This window comes from Mchenga conophoros, linkage group LG6, assembly GCF_057382185.1.
Source record: "Mchenga conophoros isolate Kocher_MC1m ecotype Shallow Benthic linkage group LG6, M_conophoros_male_GT1.1, whole genome shotgun sequence".
In the NCBI taxonomy this organism is placed as follows: Eukaryota; Metazoa; Chordata; class Actinopteri; order Cichliformes; family Cichlidae; genus Mchenga; species Mchenga conophoros.
This window is the reverse complement of record NC_140531.1, coordinates 6695531-6708525: the sequence shown is the minus strand read 5'-3', so window position 1 is coordinate 6708525 and position 12995 is coordinate 6695531. Positions and strand designations below refer to the sequence as shown.

At 38.0% G+C, this 12995-nt stretch overlaps 1 protein-coding gene across 4 annotated transcripts; it reads left to right on the top strand.

The window, feature by feature from the left end:
• Positions 1-2161: 2161 nt before the first annotated feature.
• arhgap19 (Rho GTPase activating protein 19) lies at positions 2162-11229 on the top strand. Of its 4 annotated transcripts, none has more exons than XM_085276007.1 (12): positions 2162-2275; positions 3032-3306; positions 3420-3500; positions 4467-4676; positions 4846-5072; positions 5610-5696; positions 5813-5878; positions 6236-6442; positions 6530-6637; positions 6906-7019; positions 7281-7370; positions 8958-11229. In XM_085276007.1, the coding sequence occupies exons 1-12, from the start codon at positions 2232-2234 to the stop codon at positions 9012-9014; spliced, it is 1566 nt and encodes a 521-aa protein (XP_085132133.1). In that variant the 5' UTR covers positions 2162-2231; the 3' UTR covers positions 9015-11229. The 4 variants fall into 4 exon arrangements, with proteins under 4 accessions (XP_085132133.1, XP_085132132.1, XP_085132131.1 ...); XM_085276006.1 differs by having other exon boundaries at positions 8955-11229; XM_085276005.1 differs by lacking the exon at positions 8958-11229 and adding an exon at positions 8183-8938.
• Positions 11230-12995: the final 1766 nt, after the last annotated feature.

Here is a 12995-nt window from a genome sequence, read left to right as displayed (position 1 = left end):
CTGCAATTTTATTTGAGATTTAATAGGTTTTATGATTCCCTTTGCAGCTGTAAATCCTGTATATCTCCAAAAACTGGGTCTGGTATAATCCTAATCTGATGTTCAATAAAGTTACTTTGGTCAGTCCTCTCAAGAATCTTGTTTGTGTTTATTCTCCATTTTTCTCTCAGTTTGAATGGAAACTTCTGAATCTGAATTTTCATGTCAGCTAGCATGCTTAATTCTTCCAAGTGCTACAATTCCTCCATAGCATTGCAACATTCCTGAAGGAAGAGTCAGTGTGTTGAATTGAATGAATCTATTCTTTTAATTTTCATTTGTTCTGATCTTGCGCTCCTGGCTGGTGTAATTTGAGAGAGTTACTTTAATAGGTAGGGATAAAAAAAACAAAACTTAACAATGAATGGATTTGACTACAGATCCACTTTGTCACACTGTGGACATTAAACACACACTCATCAGAAGTGATGTCTCGAAGCACAGAAAAGCAGAGAAGTAATTGCATTGCAAAGTGCACAAATGCAACAAAACTAAACAGTCATGTTGCTGTGTCATAAAGACTTTTTATGAGAAGGAAATTAACTTCATAACTTAACAACTAGTTTGTTGTTCAGCAGCAGCTCTGTCACAGCAGAGCAAACCTCTGACGCAGCTCTTCAACAACAGCTACAAAATATTTTCAAATCTTTATTTGCATGTTCTGTGTAAGAAATATATGAAATCCAAGGTCACTTTTTTACTGTAGAAAAAATATATAAAAAAAAGTATAATCATGATCAAACATTATACAGAACACCCTAGATATAGAAGGGACTACATTCGGTGCTTTGCATTGCATTTAAGGCTTGGATGCTGCTTGGCCATGGAAACCCATTCTGTGAAGCTCTCTACGGTTGTTATTGAGCTAATCTGAAAGCCACATGAAGTTTGGCGGTCTGTAGTGATTGACTCTGCAGAAAGTTGGTGATCCCTTTGGCCACTAACAGTTGAATGTTTAGTAGCGAGGAAATTTCATGACTGAACTTGTTGCACAGCTGGCACCATATCACGATGCCACGCTCAAATTCTCTGATCTCCTGAGAACAACCCATTCTTTCACAAATGTTTGTAGAAGCAGTCTGCGTGCCTAGGTGCTTTATTTGATACACCTGCAGCCATGGAAGTGGCGTTTCTTTTCTTTCTTTTCATCACTTCCTGTAATGTTGCTGTCGGGGTTGTTTAAATGCACTTATGGAGCGTCTTAGAGACTGATAATGGATATTGTTGAATTTATGAAGACTTGTACCTGCTGCTGAATTATATGGAGCTGTTACATGCTGTTGCCATTTATGGAGAATTATATGGAGCACTGATATAATACTGCTCTGAATTATCCAATGGTTTTGGATTATATATACTACTACTAATACTAAATGGTTTTCAAAGAATTTCTGTCACTTCCTCATTATGTTTAATATGCACGTGTGTATTATTATTATTATTATTAATATTTACAGCTCATGTCACCCTTTCATTAAACCAAAATACAATAAATTTAGGTTGTTCTCTTTCCAACTCTTGTCCACTTAATTTGAGGTTGATACTATTACCAGCTCTTTTCCTCGTAAAAAACATTATTTTAGTCTTATCAGTTGAAAATTTAAACCCCCATTTATATGATCACTTTTCAACTTTTGTAACTGCTCCACATAACTTCTTCACAACAAACTAAATTTCTCTTCTTCTCCACGGTGCCCAATCATCTGGAAAAAATGAGAACCCAATCTGTAGGCTGGAGCCTATACCAGCTGCAATAGAACAAGAGGCTGGGTACACCAGGTTGCCAGTCTGTCGTGGCAGAGATCCATTCTCACACCTATGGGCAATTTTAAATCATATATATATACTACTACTAATACTATCACTACTACTACTATTAATAATAAGGTCATACTTGACAACGCAAAAGTAACTGTAATTTTTAAAAAAAAAAAAGAATTGACGCCTGGCTGATATTTTGTGTAAAATTTGCGGATATATAATAGCTGAATGAGCTGAATATTTAGTTCATTCAGCTCTGTTTGTTTACTGATATCGTTTTCCTCTCTATTAACCCCTACATTCAAACTGACCAATCATAGTAAGAGACATGCAAATCATGGCCCTCGTGTCACGCCCCGAGTTCGACAACCACCAATGGTTGACGACGTAGGCGGTGCCCAGAAGACAACAGCCGAGCATTCAAACTGAACATGGCTACAAGTAAAGCTGCAGATGAAAACACAGAAAAAAGAAGGTAAAAACGAAATAGATTTTTTATATTTTGTTGGTATTAACATAGACGAGGAGTTTCTTACGCTTATTGCTGAACTATGGAGTTTTTAAACTGCTGAAAACGCGTTATGTTAATGAGAGTGATAAACTGCCACTCACAAGCTTGGTCATTTTAGTGTAGTGGCACAGCAGCGTGTCATCAGCTTGTCGTCGTCGTAATGCAGTTTACAGTTTTGGAGCAATTTAAATGTATAGCTACGTCTAAAAATATTATCGGATACTAGTGGGAACATAAAGCACTGGCAATGTTAGCTGAGTTGCTTGAATGTACATAATGTGTTTGGGCTGATCTACTTCACATCAGCTAAAATGGATCTAGGTTAACATCTATAATATACACGCTATCACTGTCTGTGTATGCATTCAGCTTCTTCAGAGGGTAAAACGAGCTAAATAACAAAGTAATCTTGTTTGCCGTAGCTTACTGTCTTAAAGTTCTTATCAAACTTTGCTTGAGATGTTGAATTTTGAAGATCAGATCTATAAGACAGTTTGTGTACACCTTATTGCTGTTTATGTTAACATTTCTTTGGGTGAAACTGTGAATCCCACATAGTTAAGGCCACCTTGGATGGTGACTCACTGTTATGGGTGTATCAGCAAATAGTTGAATGAGACACCAATTCCAGAGCCCTTTGGATAAAAGTGCTAAATCTAAATGTAAAGTGTCCTCCTCACACTTGCATACATGTGTTAACCTTATGCATCTCCTCCTCAGCAATACAGTGTACAGTATGGTGATCAACCATGAGGAATCTCCTGGGGCTTCTCGTGCTGGCCGACCACCAGTCATCTTCAACCCAGACTTTTTTGTTGAGAAACTCCGCCATGAGAACCCAGATGTTTTCCTGGAGCTGGTGCTCAGTAACATTACTAGACTAATTGATCTTCCTGGGTCAGAGTTTGCACAGCTTCTGGGAGAGGACAGCCCCAAGACCCCAACAGGCGGAAATGGAGGATTTTTCCGTTCTTTCAACTTTCTTAAACGCAAAGGTCAGACACTCAGCTAGGTTACGACTGTGGTGAAAACTGAAAGCGCATGCAGAATATGCAAATTTGTTGAGAGGTCTTTAATTTTTAGTATCTCCTTTTTCATGCTTTCACAGATAAGAGCCTTGTGTTTGGAACCTGTCTGACAGAAAGCTGCATGGCCCAGATGTACAAGCTTATTGATTACCTGAGTAAAAGTGAGTGATTTAAATGATATTCGCAGATTCCTTAATCAGTTGTTAATACATCCGTGTCCTCTTCGCTCATGTAGAAAGCAACTACACTGGCTGCAACATTGGCCGTGTTTCATTTGTGAAGAGGCTTTCTCAGTTTGTGCACTCTTTTAGACAAACTCTCCTGAGGTCACAATCATGCAGTACATTTTTGGATTCAGAGCAGAATAACAAGATAATCAGTTTTGAAAGTTTAGCACTGCAAATTTTATTTGATATGTACTATATGTTAACTCTTACTACACGTTTGCCACAACTTCTTCATACTGTTCAGATACATTGACAAAACACACTGAGTGCAAGCGCAAAGAGAAAAATCGGACTTATTTTTAAAGCTTGAAATATCCTGCTAAATGTGGTGATTATTAAAAGACTTTAACAGTCAGCATATTTTCAAATTGAATACATGTATGCACCATATGCATTAACTGTTCCAATCAGCCATATTAAATAGGGTTGCACAATTATGTGCAAAACGATTACCATGATCATTTTGCATAGAGTAGAAGTATTTCCATTTTCGGAAAAATAATTACAGAACAGGATAACGTCTGTTTTGTCTGAGTACATTGACCATTTTATTGAAGCCTTTGTGTCTCTGTGTGAGTAGTGGACACATCTTTGGCCACGTGGAATGCAATTGCATTGGGGATTTCAGTTCATTGTTGCAAGCTAGTTGTTCTTGGTTAACATCACTTGCCCTAAATCCAAAATATTTCTGTACAATTCGGAAAATGATCTGTTTTGAGGGACAATCATTTTTCCTTCTGCAGTGCCAAACATTTGAATTCAGTTTTTTTGTAGCGGATCTGACTTTTATTTACTTGTTTTATTTACTTGTGTTACTTGTTTTGATGCCATCCAGGAATGATGAATCCGTAAACTGATCCAGAATGATGACATTCGATTATTCTGGTCTTGCACACTTAGATCTGCACGTTGAGGGACTGTTTCGGGTGCCTGGAAACAGTGTTCGACAGCAGGCCCTGAAGGAGCTCCTCAACAGTGGGGCTGATTTCAACCTGGAGTCTGGGGACTTTCATCCCAATGATGCGGCCACGCTGCTGAAGACTTTCCTGGGAGAGCTGCCGGAGCCCCTGCTGACACACAGACACTTTCATGCTCACCTCAAAATAGCTGGTAGGAATATAAACAAACACACGTTTGGTTATACCTTTATTTTCTCACTTTAGAACAGAGGTACAATTCTCATTTAATAATTCTGTCATGTTTTTGGTGAAACATTTGTGTTTTTTAATACATAGCCACTCGAATCTATTTTGTCTGTTTTAAATAACTTTTTTTCTAGACATGACTCTGTTTGATGAACAAGGCAACAAGACCACGATACCCAACAAGGAGCGTCAGATTGAAGCCCTGCAGCTTCTTTTCCTGCTCCTACCTCAGGCCAACCGCTCACTGCTCAAACTGCTGCTGGACCTGCTTTACCACACCGCCAAGCAGCAGGACAAGAACAAGATGTCCTCCTTCAACCTGGCCCTCATGTTTGCTCCACACGTCCTCTGGCCTAGACATGTAAGAGTCATAATTTACTCCATATTAAAGATTCTCAGAAAAAGAAATAAAAACTTTGCAAATTATAGATCAAGAGTGTCTTGCTCATTTTGGAAGCTAAATAGTTTTTACATCAGTCATTCATGCAGTGGAGGATGGCGAGTATCCTGATGGATCCCACTGAAAACACTACGTTCACATGAATAGAATCAAATGTTTGGGATATGCTGATGGATTTTAAGGGAATGCACATGTTTTGTAACACAGACTAAAAAACCCACATTTTGTCTTTATTGGAGGGGCTTATATGTTGTTAGAACTTGGGCAATTTAAAAAAGCAGCATCAATGAAAATAATAAATTAATACATTGAGGCTGATTCAAACCTGGAAAAATGTAACATGTAATCAGATCTTATATTACAGAGATTTGAAAAGCTTGTTAAATACATTTTGTTATTGAGTCTACATTTTCATGACAATATCCTATGAAGGTTAAAAGACCTGCATTTTTACACTGGTAAGATTTATATTTTCTTCATTCTGTTCTCCTGCTCTAGATGACAGCTGGTGACCTTAAAGACAATCTGAAGAAACTAAACAGCAGCATGGCTTTTCTCATCAAACACTCACAGAAACTCTTCAGGGTGATTATAGACAAACGTGTGACTTAACAGCTGAACATTTTGAAAATGAATCAGGGTTTTAAAAATGTCATGTTACTGGTTTAGTGAGGCACATCTTTCTGCTGTATGTTGTTCAGGCCCCAGTCTACCTGCGGGAATACGCTAGAATGCATTTCATTGGGACCAAGGCTCTGCAGACCAAGGTTAGTGAACCAAGTTCACATTATGTTGCATTTCTCCTGCTTTTGAATTTTGGAACAATAAATTAATTGAAAAGACAATAAAAACTAAAAGACAACTTTTAAGTTGTTTTCTTCACTTCCTCTTACTTTTTACAGTCAGTGAAAAGTATGACGATGGTTATGCTAAGGTTTGGTTTTAGCAGGGCAGGTTTGATGTCAAATTGAGGCCCCAAATTGTACCTGATACATCCAAGTGTGATTATGTGTGAAACCTTAAAAAGCATTTAGAATAAATGGCTGCATTAATGTGCAGTAATGGCTCTAATACAAACGGTGTGCCCTCAAGTGTACAGTCTGACTTGTCCTGTGCTCTGTCAGGATGATCTGGAGCTTCTGGCGACCAGCAGCTCCCCTGCTCAGCGGACAGTACTACCTCTGAAGAGGGCAGCTGCTCTGGGCCCCGGCTCTCAGGAGCAGTGTCAGTCACCAGCTAACCAATATACAGAGGAGGCTTTGAAGGAGCTCTTCAGACACGTCCACCACAACATGCCAGACTCTGCCAAGAAGAAGAAACTTGTTAGACAGGTTCGCTTAAGGGTCTTCATACTATACTAAAATCTGACAGCTCAGTTTCTTTTGAAATAAAATGTAATGTGATGTTTTTGTGTGCAGTTAGTCAAACAGACAAACTCTGGGACACGTACCAATGAGGGCAGCCAGGTCCCTCCAGCTCCCAGCAAGAAACACCCGCGTTCCCGCTCCTTTGGTGGCTTCATCAAGGTAATAAATAATTCTGGGAAGTCTTGAGAAATGAAGTTTAATAATTAAACTTGATTTTTATGAAAATATTATTATATGCATTAACAAAAAGAAGGAAGACAGTTCAGAAAACCTGTGATCACCAAATATTATATAAATATTAAAAAAGGCATTACTGGAAAAATCAAAGAGCTTACAGGTTGATTTTTAGTGCTAATAATGAAGTTGTACATATCCATATGTAACTTTTGCTGTCTCTTACTGTTGCCCCGTGCTCCTCTGGTAACAGCGCAAAGCTCGAGGTGAGCAGCTGACTGCAGAGAGACGAGTCAGACACATCTCTCCTGATGCTCTCACCAGAACTGTAAGAAAATCTGATAAAGAGAACGACATCTTACAAGCAGTAAGTCTGTTTTTGTTTTTCTAACACTGACATTTTTGTATTAACCACAAAACGGGGGATCCCAAAATTTCACTTTTCCTTGGAAATATGATAACATCATGTGCTAAATGGTATTTAAAGCCAGGACTCTGTCATGTCAAACAGTGATACTTTTGTTTCGTGTGTGTGTGTGTGTGTGTGTGTGTGTGTGTGTGTGTGTGTGTGTGTGTGTGTGTGTGTGTGTGTGTGTGTGTGTGTGTGTGTGTGTGTGTGTGTGTGTAGGTGAACAGTCCTTTGTTGGGAAAAGCAGGACTGGTAGTAAAAAACCCAGATTTTGCTTTTCACAAAGACAAAGCTCTGAAGGTTTCCAAGGTATTTCATCATCCACTCGTCTTTGCTTAATATATATTTAAAAGTCAATGTTCAAATTTTAATTAATTATTTTTCTTCCAGGCACTAATGAAAAACTGTTTATTGCAAATAATTCAATTTTGTGTGTTAGGACTGTCATTTTCCATATTTACTTTTTTTTTGTTTTTGTAGGAAGTTGCACAGGCTTAACTTTAAATGTGTTTTCATTTCCTATCTTTAATACTATGTATGAAGATTTATTACGTGCATTAGAGCAGCAGTCTCCAACCTTTTTTGCGCCACGGACCGGTTTATGCCCGACAATATTTTCACGGACCGGCCTTTTAGGTGTCGCGGATAAATACAACAAAATAAAACTAGTACTGGTACCGAAAAAAAGATTTATTCATAACACACGTGAAAAGACCCAGGAAAACCGAGTTAACGATAAAAACGATAACAAAATAACGCTGAAAACCGATTAAAAACCCTGAAAACCATACATTTCACACCTGAGCCTCTCTCGCGGCCCGGTACCAAACGACTCACGGCCGGTCCGAGGCCCGGGGGTTGGGGACCGCTGCATTAGAGTCTGTCACGTCTAAATGGGAATTTCATCTGCTTGTCTAGTTCATCTACTCTTCTCCAACCTAAAAGACTGGGCTTTTTAATGCGGATCCATCAGTGTAAACAAAGCATATTGGGCTTCATTACTAAATTGGGCTGTGGAATTAATCATGTTTTAATTTCATTTATGAATTTGGCTTTTAGTGACTATAAAAATGAGACTATAAAGAGGACGTGTCTCTTCTTCCTTCGGTTGCTCCCTTTAGGGGTTGCTGCAGCAGATCATCTTCCTCCATCTCACCCTATCCCAGCCGTCTGCATGTTCTCCGTCACTACATACTTGACTCTTCTCTGTGGTTTTCCTCATTCCTGACAGCTCTATCTTTAACATCTATTGCGCTATACATGCACTATTCGTCCTTTGCACATGTCTAAACCATTTCAAGCTCGCCTCTCTTTGTCCAAACCACTCAGATGGAAATGTCCCTCTCATACACTCACTACTAATCCATTCTGATCTCTCCCAATAAAAATCTGCTACTTCCTGTTCAGCCTCCTGTGTTTTTTGTTAGTGCTACTGTCTCCAAACCAGGTCTTGTAAACTCTTGCTGCTCTCCTTCTGTCATCCTTGACGTATGTGTTCATTCACTCCACCCTACCTGCTCTCTGATCTTCACCTCTGTCCACTGTCCATTGCTGTGGATGGGTGACACCAGTTAGTGCAGGTAGATGACGTGTCTATCTCTGCTTCTTGCAGAGATAATACAAGAAGCAGATAATGAATAATCATAATCGAATCCATTTTAAACACTGATGGTTATAATTTTGTAGGTAATTGCATTATTAGAAAATACTTATTAATTCATAAAGGCACGCATTTTGTTTTTGTAACGTTTCATTCTGCTTTTGCGGTTTTCATGATTCCTCTGTATTATTGGTGGTTGTATAGGTGAAATAGTATTATGATTGAATGCCAGCATTAACATCTTTTATCCTTCCACCTTCTTTCCACCTCTTTTTCTTCCATCCATCTCTCAGAAGGACTCGCCCTCAGATTCCAGGCTGTGTTGCTCTCCTTCTCAGGAGATCTCCGTGTAAAGCCCCACACCGCCTCATCTCAGACAGGACTTTGGCAGTATTAACTTTATTGTTGCTTTTTTTTTTTTTTTGGTTGGTTTGTTTTCAGAGCATTTTTGATGCATAGCAGTGAAAAAATTAGTCAGTACGGCCAATCCAATGTCAGAAAGTTTCTTTGTCTACTGCACTGTTTACAAACTATTACAAACATGCATGATAGGGTTTTTTTTTTTTCTTTCTTAGCTTCCATCAGTGAAAACTGTTGGTCCTTCAGTTTATTTGTTTGAATTGATTTCAACTAATTCAGGTGAAACAAAAGAGCTCAGATTAGCTGTTTATTTTGGTTATCAAGTGCAATATGAGCAGACTTGATAACCAGTTGCAATGTGTTACAATTTGAACAGGGAAAAAAAAGTCTGCTCCTTCCAGTTTGATCTGCTGAATAATCAAATTTGCACATAAGTTTTAAACCATTCGAACAGTGTCGCTTGCCACTAACCTCTGGGGTTATCACCCAGCTCTCCCTGAATGTGAATGGTATCAATCAATAACAGGATCCTGGCTTTGGTTTGGCTCTGCTGTTGGAGCTGCTTGTGGCAGTCATCACTTAACATTCTAGCTACTGTATCAAAATACATGACCACTAGATAGCTGTGTTTACAGTCTGTTGTATAGAATATGTATACATGTTGTACAGTATGTTGTTTTTATATGTTTTTAGGCTTTGTTTTTGTAAACTTCATTAACATGTTTGGTACGTCGTATTTTAACTCTTGGGTTACAGTAACTGGGTCATTGATTTTTTTTTTTTTTCCTGTGCTGTGCTGCTGATCCAGAATCAGTGAGCAGGTCACCTTATTTTTCCCCCCAAATATGGAACCAGTGACTGGGATACTTCTCACTGGTCAAATATGAAATGCTGCATTCTCTGAATGCTTTATGGGAGCTAAAATATATATTTTTTATTCTTCATATATATTGTGGCAGGTTCTTATTCTTAAAGGTGCTATACTAATTCTATTAACTTGAAAGTCCAGATGCTGCTTGCTTCATCTTGTGTTTTCCTACACTTGTCAGTGTGGTGGTCTCCTGCTGCAGACAGACCCCAAATCCACAGTTTGCAGGGAGGGAAACATGGGAACTGCTGAGCAGTCACTAAACTTTCAAAATAAAATATTTGCACAGCGCCTTTTAATAAAGGTGGTCAAAGATTTGTTGGTCTAAGGAAAGTTGAAAGGATGGAGGTTTTGGCTTTGTTTGTTTGTTTTTATTATTTTTTTTAAGGTTATTCTGATTAAGATGATTAGTAATCTTTTACAGTCAGGTTCTTATTGTAATGGGTTTAGTGTCTTTGGCCTACTCTTGGGAAAGTACTTACTCCACTATGACTCTTATTACAGTAAGAAAGCAGCTACAGTTCATTTCTTTACCATTTTAATATCACAAAATGCTAAAACATAAGACTGCTTGCAGTCACGTGCCAGCACATAAGTGTGATTTACAGATGATTTATTTATTTTAGCACCAACGAGTCTGTAAACATGTTCGTCTTCAGAATATTTTTAAAAATCTGTTTGTGATGTCATAACACACATGACTTAACTATAACTCACACAAAAGTTAAAAGTAAAATTTAAGCAATCTTATCTTTCTATAAACTTTTAAAAAGGGTTGGTCAGTGTTCAAAGATTGGACATACACAGGCAATAAGTAATGTTATTTGCTTTGCCTTTTATTTGAGTGCATAAGTTATGTTCCTTTTATTGTTTATTCTCTGATCTGTCGAGACAAAAGGAGATCAGCTTAACTGCTCAGTTCATTGTATTGTGAGTACGAGCCCAACAGTTCCAGATTTTCAGATTACATCACTAGATTTTTTTCATTACAAGTGCTGGTTTAAAATTTAAAAAATGGTGTTGGAAAGCTGTTTCTGCTGTATCTTGTTTTGAAAGTACCGTGGATGTTGTTACAATGGGTTTGATGAAAGTGTATGAACTGTTGAACATCACTGATGGACACTGAAACCTTGCCTTCTCTTTGCTTTATAGAATTAACAGTCTTTAGAGACTAAATTGGGATTTCCATTTCACTTTTCTACAGTTTAAGGGGGGAACTCCATTGAATTTTTTAATATTTGCTTGTTTGTTTTGATTTCAGATATGCCTCTGTGTTGGAAGAGCGTCTTCATGATGTGAAACTGTTTTATATGTGAAACACAGCACAATAGATGTTTTAAGTCTCAGTGTTGCGTGTCTGTTAGATAATACATGTCACATTTACATCAGTCAGACAGCGCACACAGTCATATAAGATACACACACACTTAAGCCAAGCCTACTCATATTAGTAACTATGCATACACAAAGTCAGACTCAGGGAGCATCTCGCCACACATTTTTTCTCTCTCTCCTTCTCTTTATTTATGAACAAGTGACGTATTCTCTCCACCTGTCTAAGCGACGCACACAGCATACATCCCTAGTTATACACAAACATCTATGGGTACACTGAGGTTCATTACATGGAATATAAATGGAGCTGGCTCCAGAGAAAAGAGGTTAAAAATATTTAACCAACTCAAAAAACTACAGGCGGATATTGTCCTATTACAAGAGACCCACAGACCTCTTAGAGGTTCGAATGAACTTAAAACACCTGAGTTTCCCAATGTGTTCTCAGCTTGTTATAATTCTAGACAAAGGGGAGCAGCAATTTTAATACATAAAAATATTAATTTCACAGTACTCGATACAATTATAGATCCAGAGGATAGATTCTTAATCATTAAACTATCTATACGTGATAAAAAGCTATGTATTGCAAGTGTATATGGTCCAAATGTTGATGATCCCTCATTCTTTCACGGTTTTTTCAGTGCACTCTCTGAACACTTAGATGGCACACTTGTTCTTGGAGGCGACCTCAACCTTGGACTAAATGAAGACATGGATAGGCTCAATACAGCGGGAACTCAGCGTAATTGGCAGTCCACAAATATAATCAAACAGTATATGAGCGACTTTGGTCTTTGCGATGCATGGCGCTCCCTTCACCCCACCAGTAAGGAATATACTTTTTTCTCACATGTCCATCACTCCTACTCTCGTCTGGATTATTTTTTGGTCAGCAGCTCACTGCTGAATGACATTTCAGACACTGAGATTCACCCTATAGCTGTCAGCGATCATGGTCCTGTATCTTTAACACTAATGCACAAGAATAATACTACGCCAAGAAAAAACTGGAGATTTAATATATCACTACTTAAAGATGAAGACTTTATTAAATATTTTAAAAAAGAGTGGACTTCATATTTGGACTATAATGACACTCCCGAAACATCAGCTTCTGTTCTATGGGAAGCAGGGAAAGCTGTGATGAGAGGTAAAATAATTTCTTTCTTATCACATAAAAAGAAAAAAGAAAACAAAAATATTCAGGAATTAGAAAAAAACATCAAATCACTAGAAGAAGCCTACGCGTCCCACCAAGATCAGGAAACATTGAACAAAATACGCAAAACAAAACTAGAATTAAATGAGATAATTGATAAAAAAAAACAAAATTCTTAGTACAAAGACTACGCCTACAAAATTATGAACATGGTAATAAATCCGGTCAATTTCTAGCAGACCAGCTAAAAATAAATAAAGAAAAAACAACTATATGTGCTGTTCAAGATTCATCTGGGAACACATTATATGAACCGATACAAATAAACAACATTTTCAGGGATTTCTATAAAACGTTGTATTCACCACAAATAAACCCATCTAAAAAAGAAATTGATCAGTTTTTGGACAACATAACTCTTCCAAAATTATTGGACACTCAAGCAATGGCACTGGATTCACCACTGACACCAGGTGAACTCCAGGAAGCCCTGATAAGTATGCACAATAATAAGGCTCCAGGTCCAGATGGCTTTCCTGCAGAATTCTACAAAGAATTCTGGTCGATTCTAGCACCAGTTTTCTACAGAACGTTGTTGGAAATTAAAGA

Excerpts from the sequence above, each read along its gene's own strand:
- arhgap19 (XM_085276005.1), top strand. The coding sequence starts at position 2,232 with ATGGCTACAAGTAAAGCTGCAGATGAAAACACAGAAAAAAGAAG. Across the intron at positions 5,697-5,812 it reads ACTCACAGAAACTCTTCAGG|GCCCCAGTCTACCTGCGGGA; the intron begins GTGATTATAGAC and ends TATGTTGTTCAG. Across the intron at positions 7,371-8,182 it reads AAGCTCTGAAGGTTTCCAAG|GGGTTGCTGCAGCAGATCAT; the intron begins GTATTTCATCAT and ends TGCTCCCTTTAG.